The sequence below is a fragment of the Sebastes fasciatus genome, chromosome 8 (genome assembly GCF_043250625.1).
Source record: "Sebastes fasciatus isolate fSebFas1 chromosome 8, fSebFas1.pri, whole genome shotgun sequence".
NCBI classification, from domain to species: Eukaryota; Metazoa; Chordata; class Actinopteri; order Perciformes; family Sebastidae; genus Sebastes; species Sebastes fasciatus.
The window spans coordinates 20748526-20771451 of NC_133802.1; the positions used below are offsets into that span (position 1 = coordinate 20748526).

At 41.5% G+C, this 22926-nt stretch overlaps 1 protein-coding gene across 4 annotated transcripts in view; it reads right to left on the reverse strand.

Annotated features, from left to right (window-relative positions):
* The window catches only part of cacna2d3a (calcium channel, voltage-dependent, alpha 2/delta subunit 3a), a 129954-nt gene that overhangs the window by 64720 nt on the left and 42308 nt on the right, over positions 1-22926 (reverse strand). For all 4 annotated transcript variants that reach the window (XM_074644206.1, XM_074644204.1, XM_074644205.1 and 1 more), the window contains exons 5-8: positions 8814-8976; positions 3867-3998; positions 2563-2774; positions 1384-1458 (exon numbers count right to left, since the gene is read on the reverse strand). In XM_074644206.1, the coding sequence (XP_074500307.1) occupies positions 1384-1458; positions 2563-2774; positions 3867-3998; positions 8814-8976 (582 nt within the window). The remainder of the gene's footprint in view (positions 1-1383; positions 1459-2562; positions 2775-3866; positions 3999-8813; positions 8977-22926) is intronic.

A 22926-nucleotide genomic window follows, 5' to 3' on the forward strand; every position in this document is an offset into this window, starting at 1 on the left:
GCTAATCCATATGCATAAGTGTACACTCACTTAGAAATAAACAGAAATCAACTTAAATACCAACAGGCACACTCACAGATGTGAACACACACATAATTGTACAGGACTTGCAGGAAAGTAGTCCATGCACAAACAGCTGCGTTCCAAATAGGTCTGGATGAGAGGTAGTAGAGGTTTTGTAGGGAACAGAGAGGAGCAGAGATTCAGAGATGAAGAAGGGAACCATGCCACAGTAATTGCAAGACAACAAGACAAATTCTCGTGTGCCAGCTTCAAGAAAATGTCTTGCATGAGCAGCCCAGTCAGTGTATATACACCTAATACACATAAACACAGTACAACATACAAACATTGCCCAAACATAATATTTATGCCACTCGCTAAATCATGAAAATTCGAATCATAGTTAAAAGAGATTTAGCATTGCACTCCTGTATCGTTGTCGGGGAAAAGTAATAAAATCGATGCAGCAGAACTAGAAATATCATATTTTCTATTCCACACATTATTCTACCTTGTCAAACCTGGCGTCTACATTACCCACAATGCACAATTTGGTCTGAGAATTGGGTCGTATCTAGATGATCAATGCCTAACCTCAACCATTCAAGGTCAATGCTTATCCTTAACCATTTGAGTTCAAAGCCTATCCTTAACTATTTGAGGTCAATGCCTAACCTTAACCATCTTTGCAAGAGTTTGCAACATGTGGGTTACCTTCTAGACACAACCGGAGAATTGGGTGCATTATGCCAGTAGCGGCTAATGTAGCCTCAAGCTGCTAACCTCATGCAGAGATGAAGAGAGGGCTCCAGAGGTCTGGTAACCTCACTTCTTTCTAATGTCACAACCCCCAGATTTTTTTTCATTTTCAAACTTCCAAACCAAAGTTGCCTCAATTTATCAGATTTTCCACATCTCCCACAGGAGCCTCAAAATGCTTTATACAACTTATTTGTTCACTCCCCGAGACCTGGAAACCTGTAAACAGACTTTGATGTGTAAAATCAGTGGAGTTCCCCTTTAAGGACACGAATCACCCAGCTCAGTCCCTACTCAATCTCTCTCTCTCTCCTGCTGTCTGGAAATCGCTATCGGAGCATCACCACGTGCACCACCCAGTTCAGAGACAGTTTCTTTCCACAAGCCGGCTGATTAACAGGTCAAGCACACACTCACACACATACTAAATGTAGATTCACGTAACGCTGTGATTACATACCATACACGAGGTGCAATACATACAGTATACTGTACTTCAGCCTATACAGCTATGTCAGTGACAACTTTTCATATAAATGTGTATTGTGTGTAATATACAAGAAACCATCAATGATTTTTAATTGACTGAAAACAATGGGAGACGAGGAAAGAAAGACTTACATCTTTGTTGGTGACATCTGCTTGAACCAGAGTTCCATTTAGGCACGGCTCCACATAATGCAATTCCTCATTGTACTGAAAGAATACAAAAGGAATAATTAAATTTAGTCACTTTAAATGTGCTGTGTATACAGAAATGTTTAATCTAATGTTTAAAAAATGCAAAATGTGAAGATGTTAGAAACTTCACTCATCTTGATGAAAAGCACGCACACACACAAGCACACACTGTAAAGTACACAATGTACCCAGTGCCTGCTATGCTGTGATAACACTCATCATTTAATGCATGAGTATGAATTAGACTTCAAAGTCCAAGAAAGAGAATGGAAGTGTGTTCCTCCACAGCCAGCAATTTGCCCTATTTTTGCCCTAATGTATGTATGTGCATATGCATCTGTGTGTCTGTCTTCGCGTGTATGTATACATTGCAGCATGAAACAAACTCTCACCGCCCGAGGTAGACTTTTCTCTCATTGCAGATACTAAAGTTTAGACAAAACCCACAACAACTTTTACACAACTGTGTGTCTTCTATGGGAGAAATTCCTTCATGTGTATAAAGGCTAACACGGCAAATGTAGCACAAATAAAAAGAAGAAAGAAGAAAACAGATGAGTCAAAATGACAGATCCCTTTAAAGAGTGTTTGGGGAAAACAATATGTTTCTGCCTGATTGTCTAAATCCTCTTTTCCATTATTTTTCAAAAGAATAATTTTCAAAATAACATGATTAGGATAACAAATGATAATGAAGACTTTGTTCTGTGGAGAAAGAGAACGGAGGCTGGCAAAGTGACTAGCTACGTTTTGATGTGAAATAGCGTCAGACACACATGTGCAAGAGCATGGTCACACGCACACACACACACACACATACACACACATAGACATAAACACTCATGGAGTTTCATCAGACTGAGATGCGATAACAATGGTTTGGGTGCCCGAGGCGGGATCCAATCACAACTGTCTCTTTTGCAATTCAAATCTTCATTCAGCTGACTGCTAATTGGTTGTGAGCGTGACAAGAGAGAAAGCTGATTCGTTCCAGCATTTCCTCTGATCTGAGGTGGAGAGGATGTGGAACTGTGTGTTTGTGTGTGTATCTATAAAAAAACATAGCGGTTACCCCCCCTCTCCCACCTAACAGCTGTGTGCACATCTGCGTTGACTTACTGCGATGATGTTAAAAAAGTCGTCGTCTCCGAGAGTGTCCAGTATGGAGGAGACTGTCTGCCTGGCGATGGTCAGCCTGAGGCCTTTCATGCTGCCGCTGACATCCACCAGGATGACCACGTCCTTTGGGGAGGTGGCAGCCTGGATGTACCACTTCCGGTTGCGACAATCAAACGCTATGACCCCGTGTTCATCCGGCTTCCACTTGATCCCTTGAAGAGACAGAGTCAGCATCACAAGTCAAAAGATAAACAATGAACCGCAATAGTGCTGGCGTTGTATTATTTGTACCAAAGGAAAACAAACTGTTACCTCGGCTGAAAGAGAAAGAAGGTGGCCTGGGAAACTGTTCTTTGAGCGCTAAAGGCTTTCTACCAAAGCACACTGCTTTTTCTGTCACAACAGAATTCCTCTAAAACATGAATCACCTCTTTTTTTTTTTAAACTACCTCTACCCCTACAGTATGCTGTTTTTAGAGTTCAGTTCACCCGAATACATACATATTTTCTCACTTACTTCTAGTGGTATTTGGCCATGCAGATAGTGATTTTGAGATTTCTGCTGCCATCCCAGTGCAATGGCGGTGAATGTAGTGCCCAGAGCATCGGGAAATTACATTGAAAAATTCAACAGCAACATCCCTTTCTAGAAACCCTTCCCATGTCCAAACTACACTAACTAACACACAGAATGCACTGTTTCCACAGGAATAGAATAGAACAAAATTTGACTGCAGCAGTGACTTTGGAGGCTTCCAGGTCAGGAAACTAACAATGGACCGTGGACGAGGCCTTTTGATAGCCAGAGCTGCACAAAATATATATGTTAGATGTAGACTGTGGTGAGTGATATTAAAAAGTATAATTAAAAACACGTCAAAAGATTAAAAAAAAAATATGGAAGAGAAGAAGCATTGCCATTGATTTTCCCATATTACATAGAATATTAGAATATTCACCAATTCCATTCAATAGGCTACTTTTCATTATTATGCTACTCCTGGTCTTTTTTTATTCCTATTCACCTGAAAATGTAAATTTTATCCATCTTCACCACCCCCTCTCTAATCTCATCAAACTCTCTTACCTGTCTCTCTTTACCCCCTGCTCTCTTCTTCTATCTACTCTGCCTCCTCCTCCTCTTTCTCACCCCGCTAGCCTCCAGTCTCTAGCTGTCAGTCACTGAAGATTCCCATATAGCCCTCGTTCTGCTTTAGGGAGACAGCCACTTAATTACAAACACACACACACACAGCCACTACCTCCTAACACCGCTCCACCCTCGCAAATAAACACACACTTACCTGGGTACTGCCTGAAAAAGCCTTTGGCACTGCCGAAGTACTGCCATATGAGTGATGGGTCCCTCTCAAAGTTATCCACAAACACTTTATTCAAGGCCTCGGACCAGAACACTCCGTTGACGATTGCAGAGTCTAAGGATTAAAGGGAGAAGAGGGAGAGACTAAAAGAGAAGCACCGAGAGGAAAGAAACATTGTTCTACAGTCCAGGAGGATGGAAGAGGTATTCTCTAGTGCCTGCTATCATACACCGCACCTCCACAGATCACTATCAGGACTATTCATTACACAGGGATACAGGGAAAGTGTTTGCAGTAAAAACAGAGCGAAAAGATGAGAGTAGAGAAAAAGAATTAGAGAGATAAAAGAGAATAGGAACAGGAGAGATGGCAGGTTATTTTGCCCTACAAAGGCAAAATGCAATAACTACATATTTGAGTAATAATTGAGTTAAGACCTGAATCTAACTTTGTAAATATTATGCCATAGAAATGTATACTCTCTGCGAAAACTACTGCATCCTGGCTTTGTATTTGCTGCACCAACTGCACTGTGTAATATCTGTTACACTCACCATTGCACTTAAAGCACTCTTTGCCACAGATATCTGGCCAACTAGACCGCTAAAGCAAAAAAGCTGCATCAAGTGAAAGCCATGAGATGGCTAGACTTAACTAAAATTAAATTTCCTCATAGATTTTTCCTTAGCGAATGAAAAATATGCATTTTGATGAACTGTTATCTTGGTAATTGAGTTTTGTTATTCCACACAACTTGATGAGGAAGGAGTTAAATCCAATCATGATGAAAACTCAATACTGAGTATAAGGATGGACCGTGTATGGTCAGTCTGTGAATTTGTGGCTAAATTGTTACAAAAAATAGTCAGTGGTCATGTCTATAATGTTAAATGCAGCGGTACATGTCCACTAGGTCCGGCGAGGACACTAGGGGACGCTCAACTGGCCGTTCAAGCGCTGATGTACCCTATCGTGGAATGCACCTGATTGGTCCCTGGTTTTCTGCTTGCCGTTTCAAACGGGATACAACATTGTGGCCTGCTCGTAAACTTTCTGTTATTCCATCCAAACAATCTTTCAAAATCTACTTCTGAAGACAATTTAAGCGAGAAATAGGCTGTACCACTGCTGAATCTCATTTCATTTTAGAACTAGATTGCTTTTGCCTTTGACAGCTTGGTCCAAGTTTCGTGAGCCAGACGCGTTGTGTTGGACGGGCTCATTTGCAAACTGTTCCTCGCCTTTTCATTCTGAAAGAGCAACGGCCAGGGAAACTCCAACACTTGGCCGACCAATCGGGTAACTTCATCACTTACTCAGTCACTCACTCAGTCAGACTTTTGTGTTTGTAGGGCCGTCCCTCTGCGGTCCAGCCAAATAACAGCTAGCTAACTTGGCAGAACTCAGTGCGTCTACACAATATGTTCTACAGCTTTTCCTTATAATTCCATCCAAACTGATTGTGATACATGGTGGAGGCATATCCAATCATTGAAACTTCTTTTCAATTGGTTTACGCCTGCGACCAGGCAGCCAAGCCTATTACAGCTGCTTACTACCACAATTTTGCTTGGTTCAGAAGCGGGGCGTGGAAGATGGCAGCAGAAAAGGACGAGCACACAGACAGACACAATCATACAGTAAGGCACATACACAAAAGCCTTTAGAGAGAGATAAAATAGAAAGCCGGGAAGGCAGACGGAAAGGCAGGCAGAAAATTACTGAGAGACAGTCAGACAGACAAGTACCTAATGGACAGAGAGAGAGGGAGAGAAAAGCAGATAACAGATTTCCCATCATCTCCTATGATGGCAACATTGTTCTGCTGTCAACAGTCATGCCAATAAGCCATGATTGAATTAGTCCTCTGGAAGCTAGCACGCTAAAGCCGTCTCTCGATAGTAAACACCCATCCACCTCTATGGAGTGGAGTGGAGAGGAGGCTGGATTTGATCCAGGCTCCATTTACACAACAATGCAGTCACTTCTGGTGCAGTTTGAGTGTCTATTACAGCCTGAACTCGTCATAATGAGGGAGAGAGTATGGGCTCTACTTTCCCCCCTAAGCTGTCATTTAAATTCATCTCAACTAATACAATCCTTAATTTAATCTGATCAAACGAGCTCCCATGATGTTATATAATCACACGTGCGCTTGTACTCAAGATTGAAAAGTAGAGCGATCGGGGCTGAAATCAACTTCACTTTAATAGGTTACTTATGGTGATTAGGAAGGAGGGCATTAACAAGAGGAGTGAGCGGCTTGGGCGGTATCAAGGTATTACGGTTTATCAGGGTATTTAAAAATCCAGAACGGGTGATTTTCAATACCGTCAAAAATACAGACGCTCCTCTTTCCATTAAACTGGTACAGAGATGCTGTATTGAAGTGATGTATTGTAGGGCTCAGCACGCATCACCAGAGGTCAGTGTCTGATGGCGGAACAGGCAGCTGAGCCGAGAAAGATGGCGACTGCGAGTGCTAATCGATAATATTCTGAATTAAAGACAACATTTTTCCGGAGCTGATGATGGAAGTAGCTATCAAGTCACCTCGCTTCCTTCTCATCTTTGTTGAGAGTTGCACAAGCGTAGCATCGATCGGGCAGGATGTACACATCGGGGAGTGACAGCGATAACGTTACAGGACTAGATATCGAATCATTAAAATATTGCCTAATAACGCCGCTTATTTCCTTTTTAGTCATTTGGAGGCCGACACACGGGGTACCCTTCTTGCGTTACTTTGGGACGTGTCAGGGACGGCGTGTCAATATACGCTTGTTTCATGCGCTGTGCCCTTTCAAAATAAACTTTCATTTCACAGGAAGTTAGGTTTAGTTCAACACAACTACTTAGTTAGGGTTAGGAAATGGTCGTGGTTGACGTGAACTTCACTGACTAACGACTCACGTGACTAGCGACTACCTACCGACTCACGTGACTAACGAGTCGGGCCTGATTCTCCAGACGTGTCCAGAGTTCATATGAGAAAACAGCTTAAGACACAAAGCATTGTAGGCTAGACAGTGTCATACATGCTACAACGACTTATATCACCAGCAGCTCAGCTTTTACATATTTTTTTTAACACAAGTACCGTCATATACCGTATACACCGGTGAAATGTCAGGAAGGTATGATGAAATAGATACCGCCCAAGCCTACAAGGAAGCACGAGTAGAAACAGGAGAGAAGTGAGAAGCGATGGGTGTGCGTAAGAGTGCATGTGCTCATGTGAATGTGAACACCTCTCCGTTTGAGAGAGTATAAAGGTAAGTGCATGGACATTAGAGTATATCGACCTGCTGCGAATACGTGCATGGCTTCACTGCGTACATGGTGCATGTTCCTGTCATATATATAAAGTATGATGGTGTGGGTTGTGTTTTGGTTGCGATGTGAGTTTGGAAGATGGATGTTTGACGTGGTGTATTCCTCCTGCGATTAATCTCCGCGGGCATGCGGCTCTCTGCTATCATGGACTCAACCTCGAATTCATCACCGCTGCCACCAAACCATTTATGATGTGCACACAGGCTATACAGCCGGCTCTTCAGCAGCATAAAAAACAGGTTCAGATGAGAGTGACTTACTACTATGAGTAGGGACGGTTTCAAGAGCACAAACATAATTAGACAAATAATAGTGCTGCATAAAAGAGCACAGCATCTTCTTTCATTTCAATGAGAACCTTGCTCAATGGCTGCAATACAGCGGCATCCGGCAACTATATTGATCAATCAGATACATTCAAGCGCAGATTACAGGTAGATTACTTTGTAACATTAATATTTCCACTGATTGCTACCGTCCGTGAAAGCGAGGGATACATGTGAAAAATATTAAAATATATCTGCTTGATTCAACAGTATAGAAACATTAAGGTTCCTTGTTCACAACACTGATAATGCTGCATTAATACATTTTCTAAATTTTGTAGATTCATTCCGAAGGAGAACGATTTGAAAAGGTTTCAAAAGGTTTAAAGAATCGTTCACAAACTGTTTCCTTCTCCTGAGCCGAGTGTCTGTCTCCTTTTGCAGAACCGTGATACTTTGCCCACCAACGAGCTCCCTGCAGTCCCAGCCAACTCATCCACGTTATCACTACCAGTGAACAAAGCCTGCAGATCTAAAACTCTTAAAGCTCGCTCACTCTCCGTGTGTGTGCGTGCGTATGTGTGTGTGTGTGTGCGTGTGTGTGTGTGTGTGTGTGTGTGTGTGTGTGTGTGTGTGTGTGTGTGTGCAATTTTACTCATTTGCCTGTGAATCAAATCAAAATTACTCTCCTTCTCCCTGTGTCAGCCTGCCAGCCTCGCTCTCCTGGCCCTTTCATTCAATTCCTTTCCATTTCATTCACTCTCCTCCCGCCACTCTCGCTTGCCATTTCTCTTTTTCCCCACCTAGCTGTAATTAATCTGTTGCTCAGACGTTCCATCAGTCTGACTTAACCTACTTTCATTCTCATTTGCTTTATCCCTCGTTTCCTCTCTCTCTCTCTCTCTCTCTCTCTCTCTCTCTCTCTCTCTCTCTCTCTCTCCATATAATTTCTTTGCCTCTGGTAGCTGGGTTAAACCGACATGACATTCACTGTGTCCACTGAGCATTGTGGAAGGCCATGACTTCGTGGGTTGGACTTGAGTGGATGGTAAATTAGCAGAATGTCTGATTATTTAACTGCTAATTAAGTCAGTGTGTGGCAGGGATGATCCAGAGAGTTACAGTTAATGAACTCAAATCCTCCTCTGGACACAGGCGTACCACGTGCACAAGCTCACAACTGTTGTACTGCTTGTTGGATCAGAAATATTGAACAATTCAGCAAAAAAATCTGTTCCGGAGAGGCTAAGATGTACATGATATTTCATGGTGATGATGTTAACGTCTTTTTGACACATTTATCATAAATTGGAGGCTGTGAACATACCTTTGTTGTACATGTTGGTGGGCACCTGGACCACGCTGAGACTGAGGTTGACTGACAGGTTGTTAAAGTGGTCGTTGGGTTGCAGGATGAATTCTCCTCCCAGCTCTGCGCTGTTCCCCTCGTCGTCCACCTCATTGATCAACACTGCGTTGAAGTATTCATACTAGAGATAAGAAGAGCAAAAGACAGTGATGACATTTCACATGAAATTAATAGGCTACACCAAAATACTGGAAGTTTACTGAATCACTTATTCAGAATCTTGTATCTTAGTTTCAATATGTTCGACTTGCTGAGTCATAGAATGACTGGGTCACTCAAGTGCTGAGTCAGAGAGCAGTTTGCGTACTGAGGTAACCTGAAACCCTGGATCATCCCAGACGTGCATGATGTTACAGCAGAAAGCTGCTGAGTTGACAAATCTCCCCCTCAGCTCGCACACTCCCTTCCTAGCCAGATGCTGCATGTGGTGCTCTGCCTCCGCTGTATTTTTAGTACTGCGCATACTGGGGAGACTATTAATAAATCATAGACCATGATAAATATAGAGCACATGGCTCCCTGCATCCCAAAGGCTCTGAAGTCTGAGGTACCGCACAGGGACGAAGTCTGCAAAGGCTATAGCCGATGCAAAACACAGCAAAGAGATGACGATCCTCAAGCGATTTAATTGAAAATGTGACATTTTAGAATAAAAACCCAAAGGCATACAGAAATAATTTTTCTATGTTTACATGTAAACGAACTACACATGCACAATAATAAAACTAAACGTTAAATTATGAAAAAACAAATTGAAACCAGCAAAACTATCATGACTTTTTAAGGTGTCATCTATCTTTGTGTATTCATAGTTTGCAATGTAGTCTTGAAAAGACTCTTGTTGTGTTCACGGTCCATCATTGCAGAAGCACCACAGGTGCATGTACTGCTGACCTGCTATTTCCCCCTAAAGATCCCCTGTCCCTCCTAAAAAAAGACAAAAATGGGTGTATGGTAAAGAGGGGTGAAGTAGAAGAGGTTAAAGGACCAATATGTAATATATTTACTGTAATAAATCATAAAATGACCATGATATGGCATTAGAGATTAAGGAAACATGCTGAATTGAAATACTGGCTTCTCCAATTCAACAACAATTCTACAGACAGTATGTTCTCCTTTGAGATTTCCATTCGGGTCCGTAACGTCTGTTTTTATTTTGGATCGGTGTGATCCCGTCCACTGCCCATTTCAACACCCTGTTGCCACATATGAAACAAATTGGCACGCAAACACAGCCTTCTGCAACCATGGAAGCAAGCAAATGAAATACAACGACAGAGATAACGTTAACGTTAGATTCTACCCGACCTGAAAAGCCTCGGCACATCTCTCTGTTATCCGTATACATCTGGGATATCAAGGCAGCGAGTATTTGAGACACACCGCCGGTGAAGTGATTCCGACTACTGTTACTGGCCAGAGGCTAACGCGGTCGTGTCTAGAAGGTAACCCCCAAACTGCAAAAACGTCCGCTAACTGCTATCAGTCACACCAGAGGAGCGGACGGGCGACGGCTTCAATGTTTCGAATTTGGACTGCTGTTACCCATTATAAACGCTAGCTGTCAGTGCTACATATTGCTCCTTTAAATATAAATATATTTTACGGTCCTTACTGTCAATAGCAATGGCAGCAGCAGCGACGGTTCAATCTCTTGTGCAGGTGAACGGTGGTGATTACAGTACATGGCTTAAGGCCACATTGATTTCTCTTGTAATGACCAAGAGAATAGCATTTGAAGAGGGCCTCTGATGAGAATGAATTGCCATTCTCAAGAGTCCAATACAAAGCCTCAGTACATGTGTTATCATTCAGAGGGGGACAGACACTATCTGGACTTGATTTTTCAGAGACTGACAAGACTGCAGGTCCAAGTAAAGGGTGTTTCGGTGAAGACAGCAGAGAGCAGACTTTTAAAAGTCACCATATCTTATCTATTCATCACTAAATCCTGACACAAGCCCCCAGACGTATTTTATTGTCCTTCGGTGGACTCTTTCCTCTGTACGCCCCCGAGAAACGCCCACCCCACCGCCCTACCTTCTCTTTTCTAGCACCAGTAACCTTCACTTGTGCTAAATCTTTCCAGCTCCTCTTGAGGAACACCATCATCGCCTCAGCCCGGTGCAAAACACAGATAAAGCCATCAAATAGGCTGGCAAACGCAGTGCCTATCGGTGTAATTAATCAGGCCTGATTAGGCTTATTAGCCTTTTATCAAGGGGAACACTGCCATTTCAAGGTGAGGGAGCACAGTGATGCATACTTCTGTCTATATTTCCCCTCCTCCTCCTCCTGCTGCTTCTCCTTCTTCAAAACTTAAAATATGTTTTCAAAAGCCATTTTTTGTGATGAGAGACAAACAAAACAAAAACCTAATTTTAAAAATGAGTGGGTTGGGAAGGCCAGGGGGTACAGAGTCACAGTGAGATTCATTAGACAAACACATGGCAACCTTTCATAAAATACCATCAGTGTAGGACACAGGTTTCTTCAGTCAACATTTAGCTATGTCAGTCCAAGACATTAGTATGCAACTCACTTTTAGGTCATGACCCACCAATTGTGAAAATCTGATCTACATTGACCTTTACAATGTTTGGGATTGAAGCCATTTTCTACCACCAGTATGGTAGCTATTTTTTCAGTGCAACAGGGTGAACAGAATCCAAATTAGTCGACTTTGAAAGGACTTTCTTATTTGAGTTTTGAAATGTTGCTTTGGGGAAGAACTTCAACCTTGTGTTTTTAAAGATAGACAGAAAAATTACCAACCAAGGAAGGGATAGAGAAATTTCGAAATGTCTACTTCGAACCTGACAGGTCAGCTCTGACAGTGGAACTTCTAGTAAGATAGATTTATTTTCAAAACGAAAGTTAAAGTGCTTCACAATTATAGTATTCAATATATCAAACAGGCAGGATAGTAACAAACAAAGAAGCCATGAAATTGAATTTACAGAACAAAATATCAACATAAAAGCAAAACGTCAGTTCAAAAAAGCTTTTACTATCTCCACAGTTGAACTATCTTTAATTACACCAGATAAAAGTGAAGAAGAGGAGAGATAGTCATTGAAAGGATAAAGAGGCAAAGACATGACAGCAAGAGGAGTAGAAAGGGCAAAAGATAGATAATAGGCATAGGACAGGACAGGACGATAGGATAAGATAGGATAAGACACGACAGGAGCAATCTCGGAACCCATCGTCTATCGGTCTGACGACAAATAAGCCTCTGGAAGCAAGGGGCTGTATTTCTGGGGTTCTGGTGTAACAAGACTTCCTTTTCCGTGCGTTTCTCATAGTCTACAGTCCGATTAGCAACTTGAGATAAGAGACTGGAGTTAGAGTTGGGAGACGAAGTGTACGACCGGGTTGTTTCACAGGTAGCCAGTTTACAAGCTAATTTTAAACTAATAAAAAGCAAATTCATCGTCAGGCGATCCAATGTGTTCCACCTCTTTTGCTCTCCACACAGACTGTTTACCTGCATTCAACCAAACCCTGCTCAAACGTGATTGGTCAATACTACTCGGACTATAAACGGAAACCAGAACGCTTTCGATGCAAAAATCTTGTCCCGTTGCCCACAGATCCTACATATGAATGCAGAATCTGTTGTAATCCGATTAAATATTTGAATCGATTGACAACCCTAGATATAATACAAAAAGACAGAATAGGAAACGACAGAATGTGATAGGACACGATAGGACTGGACGAAAGGAAAGGATAGGATACAAAGAGGCAAGTAAACGGGTCAAACAGCTGCAACATGTGGTTACTTTAAAGCAGCTATAATCAATATTGTTACTCCAACAATGGATCACATGACTACGAAAAAAGTTATACTCATAGCAATGAACCCACAGACTCTGCAGTTCTCCTCAGTGTTACAGAGCATTATAGCTTCTTTCAGCTCACTACATAGTTTTCTGGCATGCAACCTCAGTTTTGGCTCATTCTCACTGCACTAAAGGCATAGTTTTTGCAGCTGGAAAAAAGGCTCTCCAAAACCACTGTAAGCTACTTGTCCAGCATCAAATGACAGACAGACAAAATTTGAGACTAGCTGGTGAACATATCGGAGTATTTAGCATCTGAAAGCCAAATATTTCCTTCAGGAGTTGAGTGAGTGGAGACCGGAGATAGCTTTTGCAATTTTATAATGTTCTTGTTATAATAAACAAGCACCTTGAACTGTGATCAAAAACCGAGAGAGCGTCCTGTGACATAAAATCTGGTGAGGTTGCAGGAATGACGACCTTCAGGCGGTGGGAAACTGGCATGGTTCCTCATTGCAGAGAATTGCTTACATGTCCTTTTCACCCATCTCTAGCTTCCTCTGCACCTGACCTCTCTACCTCTGGCAACTGTACCTTTATTCCCTGCCAAAGAGGACAACAGTGTCCAGAGCCAGCCTTAATTACACCTGATTATCACCTTCAAATCCTCCCCAGGTCTCTCTCAGTATGTTGTTCCCCATTCCAAAGAAATCCAAACAAAACACACATGAGAATTAATGACAATCGTGCAAATTCTACAGAATCAGTTACCTTCAACTGAAAATTTGCCTTTTAGCAGCGGTGGAATGTAACTAAGCACATTTACTCAAGTACTGTACTAAAAGGAACAGTGTGTAGGATTTATCGACATCTTGTGTTGAGGTTGCAGATTGAAACTTCTCCCGTGTGCCAAGCGGGAAGGAGAACTACGGTGGCCGACACAAAAACACCAATGGCCCTCTCTAGAGCCAGTTGTTGTAAGAGTAGCGCAGGTCATTTAGAGAATGGCAGATCCAGATCCGTGGGAAGTGAGTGGTGAAGCAAGAGAGAGAAAGAGGCGGCGAATGTGCAGTGGAGCAGAAGACAGAGTTAGTTTAGCTTTGAGAATATCGAGTGAATGAACTGGAAGTTGCAGTTTGTGCAGAAATAAATGCTGCAGCTCCTCAAGGCCAACAGAGGTTTCCCGTGTCTTGTTTCCTGGCGACTGAGTGACGGGGGTTAACTCCGGAGCGAGTAACGTTATTGACTCCGGCCAAGGCAGGAAAAGTTAACACAGTGTTTGGTTTGTCTGTTCTGGGCTAATACGGAAACATGGCGGCTGGCTCCATGAAGAGGACACCCTCCGTATGTAGAAATAAACGGCTCATTTTAAGGTAACGAAAACACAATGATTTGTATTTTCAAGTGATTATACACTAAAGAAATCATATACTTATTAATATTATATTCCATTTCTGCCAATAGATCCCCTAACTGAGGGTACTTGTACTTTACTTAAGTATTTTAATTTTATGCTTCTTTACTTCTACTCCTCTACATGTTGGAAGCCAATAGCCCTACTGTATTGTACTTGTATTTGAAAACATTAGTTACCAGCTACTTTGCAAATTCAGATTGTTAATACTAAATATTAATCAACTAACAAATGATGATGTATTATTTTAGATTAAGCTACCAAGCACCATATAAAGTAGCTGAAAAATTAGCCCCACCTTTACCAGCTGCAACGTTAAAGTGATGTACACATTAATGCAGCAACATATATGATCCAATAATATGATATATATCATTCTGAAATGGGTCATTCTGCATCATGAGCACTTTTACTTTTGGTATTTTAAAGCTACTACAAGGAACTTTCATTTTGTGTTGATTCTGGCTGTCTCTGTGGACAAAAGCGGCCGTGTTTCTGAGCACCAGAAACTCTTTTGAAAATCTCTCATTTTACTGCAGCAGGGTCTAACAATCTGCCCCAGGCAGTCCTGGTTCTGGTTCTCCCATTCCTCCCTTCCCTCTAACGGGCCCAGAAATACGGACTGGGTCTCCAGCAACGTGGTGTCAGTGGTGGCTCCCTGCGGGGACCGGCGGAGCATCGAGGCGAAGCTCTGCTCCAGAGGAGGAGCCGCTGCTGGTCAAAGGTGGCAGCGAAGCCAGATCTGGGTCTATCTGCGGCGGGTTGGTCGCTGCCAGAGGAGTCTGGTGAAACTGCATGATTTTGCGCGCAGAATCTGACCCGGTGGCACCATTAACAAGCATTAAGAATAACTACAGAAAAAAAGCCAATCTTCTCGCCGATTGTTTTGTTTACTTATGTAGGTCATATAGGGCTTCATTACCAGTTCCTCACAGTAACTTTAAGTATGTTTTGATGCTAATACTTCAGTACTTTTACTTACGTAACATTTTGGATGCAGGGCTTTTACTTGTGCATTTCTACACAGTGGTATTACTACTTTTATTGAAGTAAAAGATCTGAGTACTTCTTCCACCACTGCCCTTTAGTACCTCTTACATTTGTGATTTCTCAATTGGTTTTGATATTTTCTTCATTCTTCATATTTTTGATTAATTTGAGCCAAATAATTCATTCTTTTCAAATCATTCAACAGTTTTAACGAGCACAAATTACCCTCCTGTAAACGGTGTAATGAGCTAAATGGAGCTACAGGGAGCTGTAGAAAGACTTTCTCATGAGTCAGATGTTGTCAGACTTGCTTGTTGGCAAACAGAATAGCTTTCAGTGCAGAAGGACTAATGACAAATGCTTGATTTGACCTTGACCTAACATCGTAAGTGAAAATTAGGATACTTAAAAAAAATGGTTTACACAAGAGATGTACGCACACAGAAAACGACACACATACTCACACATGGTACACAGAGGCAGAGCCAACTGCACCTGCAGCAGACAAGCCCCCATTGCGTCTTCACTCTGTTCTCTTTCTGCCATTGTCTCGTTAGTACCTGTTCTATCATTCTCTCTGTCTCTCCCTCCCAACCTGATTTATCCCTTTTCCTTTTCTGGCTCAGCCTGTTTCCTTCTACCCATTGTTCACTGGCTGTGTGCAATCCTCATCAAGCTCCTCGCCACCCTCCGTCTCTTCCCGCTATTCAACTCCAATGTGCTCCCTCATGCATGCAGCTCTCATTGGCAAGGTTTGGCTACAATCAGCTCTATATGTGAGACCATTGTTGAAATTGCCAGGTTGTCTCTGTCTAGTCAACCCTTTCTATGTGTTTGTCTGTCTTCCATCTTGTCGGCTGTGCTCCATCTTTCCTCTCCGTCTGAACGATGGATGCAATCGGAAAAATTAGGTAAATCTCAATTCCTTCCTCCTCCTTCCATGCTACAAAGTTAATGTAAAAAACATATGCATACGTGTAAATTGGGCCGATATTCGGCTGACACATGTGCACACACACACACACACACACACAAGGAACCAAGTTTTATAATGCTAGTGACTATCTCAAGATCCAAGAATGAAAACAACAGTTACTAATGACTTGATTCAGAGAAACAAATTAAGATGTGCAGATGTTCTGGCTCTATACGCTAAGTGTCTTGAAAGACAGTAAGAGAAAAGGCAACTACAAGAGGAAATGCCACCAGAGGCATGAGCTGTTAAAAGCACAGAGAATACAAAGTCAAGTAAAACAAACAACTGTTAATGAGTCTGCTAATAGACTTATTTAAAATCACAGCATGTGGGCTTTAATTTTGATTAAAATTGCACCCATCAGCTTTTGAGTTTCAATAGTGTGGGAGTGAGTGTGGGTGTGTGAATGGTGGCAACCATGCTGTGTATGTGTGTGTGTGTGTGCATCTGTGTGTGTGCTCTCCAGCATCAATTGAGGCTGTGTGTCTACAGTTTGTGTGGAAATGTATGTGTGTGTGTATGTGTATGTGTTGAGTAAGTCAATTATGCCGTTCCAGCATTACAGTGAAGGAGTGCCCAGTAGCACTAATGCAGTCCCTGATCATGGTGTTAACAACCTGATCTTTAACGTTGCAGTGCATTACAGTATGCTGAGAGAGATCGCACATGGACCATCAGCACCCACTCACTCAGTGTGGTACAGACAGAGAGGGAGAGGATGAGGACGGGTTACTGGAGGTAAACAATGGAGCATATTTCAGTTCCCTGCTTCGACTATAAGCCCAGAGAATGGATAGATTTACGTTTTTTTATGTACAATTTTAACATAGAAATGTCATTGCTGCATTGACACAATACAATAATTTATCAGAAATTATAATTATATCATTATCATTATCATATACTCTCGCTGTTCTCTTTTTCTGACCTGTTTGTTCCCTACATTCCTGTGGGTGAATCATTTTGAAATTAATTTATCTTTTATTATTTTACGTCCACACAAAACAAATGTCATTTTCTCATATTTTACAGAAAAAAAAAAACCAATATTTAATTAATTAAGAAAATAATTTTTAGTTGCAGACCCAACTATATAACACTACAGTATCCTTATCCCTCTCCGCTGTGATGATCCATGCATCAACTTATGTTTGCTCATTCTTATTACAGAAATAAAATCACTATGACGGGTTGAGAGGAATCATGTAATTGAATCTGCAAAGACGCATGTTTCTTTTACTTATTTAGACGAAGCAATTCAATTATTAAATGAAATACATCTGAAAGTAACTGTACTTATTTTTTATTTCGCATCAGGCTTTCTACTACATTTATGTTTTCGGGAATAGTCTCTTTTAAATTCATTCAAATCATTTCTTTTATGTAAAGCACTTTGAAAGCTTTTTAAACAACATATCTTATGTTAATGTATGTTAATTACGTAAAATTGTATGTAAAACACTTTGAAAAAGCCTCGGTAGGAATTATGCTATATAAATAAGCCTGCTTAAGTGCCTCTGTGGACATGCATTTCACCATTTTTCATTGGTCAGAATCTGTTTGTGAGTACTGAGCAAGTCTTGTGCCGGAAGTTCTTACAGAGAGGCACACGCTTAATGTTGACTTTGAATACTGCTATTTCCCTGCACTCATTGAGTTGAGTGGCTATCGTTGATTTCAAGCTGGTGCACAATGTCACTGAGCAATTATATGAATGTAAGCTGCTGGAGTGTATTTATTGTATGCTTCTTTTTAAGTATTTGTGTCTTTTTTTAAATTATAGCCTTTGTTATAATGGCCAGTTGTCAGTCACAAAAATGTGAAAAAGGCACTGCATTAAAAGCGAAAGGGCAAGAGTGCCACTCGCCATACAGAGGAACACCTATGCAGCTTAGCATCCTACGTGCACCCAGTCATGCACCTACAGTATGTAAGTGTGTGACCCACATGCACATGCTCACATACAAATAAAAACACTCCTGTTGATTTTGATAAATACTCTTGCTGTGCAGTGAGTCAACAGCCTCAAGGGGAAGATAGAGAGAGTGAGAAAAAGAGGAGACCTCATGTGAAGCGGTTGGGGGGGTTGACCGTGACGCTCCACCCTCTGGTGTTCACTTTTAACTCTCATCTCCACTTCGACTCTCCTCTTTTATTCACCCACCCCCCTACTCTCTTTCTTCACGGTCGGAAAATGGGAAGACACCACTCCCAGCGTGTGGAAATGTGACTGGAAAACAACCAGGGGGCACGGATCCAGGTAATCAGAGAGTAAACAAGACTGCAGATTTAGTAAATAACTTGGAGGAAAGGTCAAGTAGGGGTTCACAAGCTGTGCTTAAAATCCTTAAACTTTGTGCTCACTCACTCTGAGAAAAACATGACTGAAATCTAAAGCAGCCATGTGAGGCTATGATGCTCGTTACACACCTCAAAACAGTTCTGGGATCAATGCAGAATTGTATTTTTGATATTAAAAGTAATACTTAATAAACATTTAATGTTACTGAGAAACTGTGAAAGTGCTGAAATGAACACAAAGTAGTATGTTGGTAAAAAAAAAAAAAAATTAATTACCATTTAAACTCTAGCCACCACATCTGTGTAAGCAGCAAATGTTCTCTGTCCAAAGGGAATTAATAATTAATTTGCTAACCAGGTACTTATCTTTTCACACTCTCTCTAAGCTCAACACTGAGTTGTGAAGAGAGACTCCACTGGGAGTCAGGTAAGTCAGGTCAGGTGAGACAGAATTTACCAGCTCCTACCTGACCTTACAGTTTCCTTCCAGAAGCTTCTGTGTGATATAAAAATATACTTAGCTCTGATTGTTATCTGTGTGATGCACCAGGTTGCATCATAACTATTTGATGTCCAGGTACAGCGCTAGTTTTCTGAAAGTGTATTGGTAGTTTGGGTTTACTGCATGTTAAAGGTGCAGTGTGAAAGATTTGGTGGCATGCAGTGGTGTGGTTGCAGATTGCAACCCCCTCCGCTCACTCCTCCCTTTCCAAGACTGCAGTAACGTGAGCCACCGAGTGCAAAATAACTTTAGGAGCAACAGAAGTCCAGACGGTGGCTGGTGGTATCGCGGTTTTGCACTCTGCGGCTCACATTACCGCAGTTTCACAAGCGCGTCGGAGAACTACGGTGGCATTCAGATAACGTAAAGACACAAAAGTCTCTCTCTAGAGCCAGTGTTTGGTTTGTCCTTTCTGGGCTACTGTAGAAACATGGCGGAGCAACATGTTGGACTCCGTGAAAAGGACCCGCTCTCTATGTAGATATGAAGGGCTCATTCTAAGCTAACGAAAAAACAACGATTCTTAGTTTTAGGTGATTATACACTAACGAAAACATAGTTATGAATATTATATTCCATTTCTACTAATAGATCCCCCCAAATGTTATACACTGTTCCTTTAATTAATCTAAAAAAATAAGCAGCAAATACACAAACAGTTATTTGTAGAAATCTTATTGTTTTTTCACATTCCAGTCCGTTACTATTGATTTGATTTAGTTATGATTCTTGCTGTTTGATACAAATTCAGTGATCTAAGAATTGGTGTAATAAAATGATAAGCAAGTGGGGACAGTGTATGGAAATGTGTTTCTATTTTGATCTCTCAGATTCATAAAAAAAAACACTTTCTTCTGAAACTGGTTCATTCTTTCAAAGAAGCTTTCCGGAGGCTTATCAACGTCAGTGTTTCTAGGTAGCACCCTATCTCTCTGTAGGGAACCTTTTTGAACCCTTCTCTCTGAGATTGTGGTACCTTGAAATGCTTTGCGTCTATCGTTGGCGAGCAGTGCGTGTGGTGTATTTGTGCATTATACGCTGGACAGTCAAGGCCAACTCTTGAATAATTGCTTAAAAATCCCATCTTCGCATCGCTGGCTATGAAAGCCACAGGACAGTGAGGATACTCTGAAATAAACAGGCACACACACTCAGGTCAAATCATTTTTTGCCAGTAATAAGAAGAACAAATTGGCAAATCAACAAGCATGTGGCCACCTCTCTGCACTTTAGACAGGGGAGTATGAGAACAAAAGGGAGAGTGAGAGAGAAGATTAAGCGTTTCTCTCCCAGTGCTTCCTCCAGACTGGGGCTACATTTTCAGTCAACATCACTGGCGATTGGCTGTTTGTCTCCAACCTCCAAGGAAGGATTTCATTGGCTGCAGGGGGCATGGGAGACTGCTCTCTGCTTTCCTATTTACAGTACATGAGCAGTGCGGGTTGGGTAAAAGAGCAAGGGAGGAAAATCGCAGCAGATTACTGTGCCAATTTCACATGGAAGCAGAAGAGCTCTGGAAAGGATAGATAAGGAAATTCCTATCAAACCGCTGCCAGCCAAATATGTATCCAATAGCAAAAAAACACACAAACATTTTATAATAAACCCCCGAATAGTGATGGAGGAGGTTTCACCCTACAGCGTGGACGTGGTATTTTTAGCACAGCTGGTGATAATTACCATCTATTCACCATGTTCTGCAGTAAAAGGCACTATTAGAAATGCCACCATCAGAGCTGCACACACACACACACACGCACACACACACCTACACAGGTGTACGCATGCCGCGCTCACAAAAATTGACATGCATATTCATATTCATGCATGACATGTAAATGGCAACGAAAAAAGGAACAGCAGTTTGTGATCACAACTAAAGAATGCTCAACCATTTCATTTTATGCTCAGGCAATTGAAAATACAATTAGCAATGAAAAATTAATGGCTGCGACATAATTTGCCAAGAGGTACTGAAAAACCTGCTTAACTAGGATAAATACCAACACACACACACACACACACTCATATAGACTCAGATACACATGCACGCGAACATGGGCACACTAACATGGATGCTGAACGATAGCCAGGCAAAGACAATCAGTTATTATTACTACGCTGGCCGAGCTGGTGAAACGGGGATTAATTTGTGTCGGATGTCAGAACACGATGCGGAACCTCCCACGTTCCGACAGGGACTTATTTTGCACTTCGTCTGTGACTATCAAGATATTTCTATCCATTATCTGGTAATTTTGATGTAAGTAGTTCTGTCATTCCTTTATTTCCCATTGATGTTACTTGTTAATCGCTTAAAGTAGCAGTAGGTAGAATTGGAGCAAATATGATTAATAAAAAGTTATCTTTATAAAACGGTCACTATATCCTGACAGTAGTGCATGAGACAGGTAATCTGAAAAAAATCATGTGCCTCTGTGTCCTCCGGTGCTTATAATGGCATCTGCAAGACTTCACAGACCGGAGGAAAACAACCAATCAAGGCGGAGCTGGAGCCTGCCGTCTCTGAGCAGCTGTCAATCACTCGTGAACTCCGATCAAATGGTCAAACTAGGCAGCGCTGATCAAATATGAATCAATATTCTGTTAATGCCTATTTCTCTAATTAAATGTTTTCAGAAACATCTTGTAGTGTACTGTTTATCTAGAAAAATTAGAAAGTTTGTTCCGGCTAGTGGGCGATGCTTGGTATTTCCTTAACTTATCTCAACGTGGCTGCCAGGTCACAAACTTTCTCATTTTACAGATAAACAGTACACTACAAGATGTTTCTGACAACATTTGAGGCAAGAAATAGACATTACATTAACAGAATATTGATTCAAATTTGATCAGCACTGCCTAATTTAACCGTTTGATCAGAGTTTGCGAGTGATATACAGCTGCCTCCGTTGAATGAACAGCCAATAGGAATGCTCTCTCTCTGAAATGACCCGTGATTGGCCAAAGTCTCCCTTTCGATTTTTTTAAAGCCTGAAAACAGAGCCATGAGGAGGTGCAGATGTCTAGTTATCTCTCAGAGCACTTGAATTATCAATATACAATAAACTGAAAGGTTATTATGGAATTTTTGCCCAATGATGCCAAAAAACATTCTGCCTACTGCAGGTTTAAATCAGCAGAACTTCACCTGTCAGACCCTAAGCAGGCCAAACTCACTTCAGTGGATCAGCAGGGTGGCAATAGCAGCAGCACAGGTGGCCAAAATGAGGAGGGAGAGAAGTGTGAAAAAGGATGGAGAGGATGAGAGCACACTGGGTTGGAACATTTGTTCTGTAAGAATTAAAAAGGTAAGCACATATGTTTTTTTTTTACCATTCTGTGCTGTTAATGATTGATTGATGATTGGTTGCAGGGTTATGCGTAGGGTGACTATTAATATGATTCATGACGATGGTGATGATGAGTTAATGATGCGGGCAAGTGGTGTATGAATAATTTGCCATATTATTACTAAGGACCCACTTTTAAAAAAGGTAAGCATTTGAGCGGTGGGTTGAAATGAGTAATGAAATCCTGTCCTATAAGGTCCTATATAGGCAGTGGGCTCTGTGGTTTGATGCGTTCCCTGACTTGTTTTGCTCTCTGTACCCACCAACTCTGTGTTGCGAGTCTTCCTGGTTCAGAAATTAAGCTCTGTAGAAGTAACACTGCATCATACGCCAAGTGCATCTGCCATTACATTAATCTCTGATTAAAGTAGATTATATTACTGTGGTCACACACCATGCCAACAAGCATCTGGCAGGTACATCTAATTGTCATTATCATGTTAATTTCTGTCCTCCTTTCCCTTCCTCTTTCCACATTTTTGATATACTGCATATATAAATTTGTTGGTATAATATCTTGAATCGAGGTATTTTGGCTTCTCACTCTGTCCTAGACATTGTGAAACCCTACATTAGACTATAGGCTTTCTATCAGCCATTATCAGCTCTGGAGCTGTGTCATTAAAGCTGAAACAAAGGGACACTCACTTCGCTGGGCTCATCTCATCTCCGCCAAGTAATTACTGGCATAAAGCATCGCTGTGAGCCCACACAGTGTTACTGCCCCTAAAGCAGCATACGAAA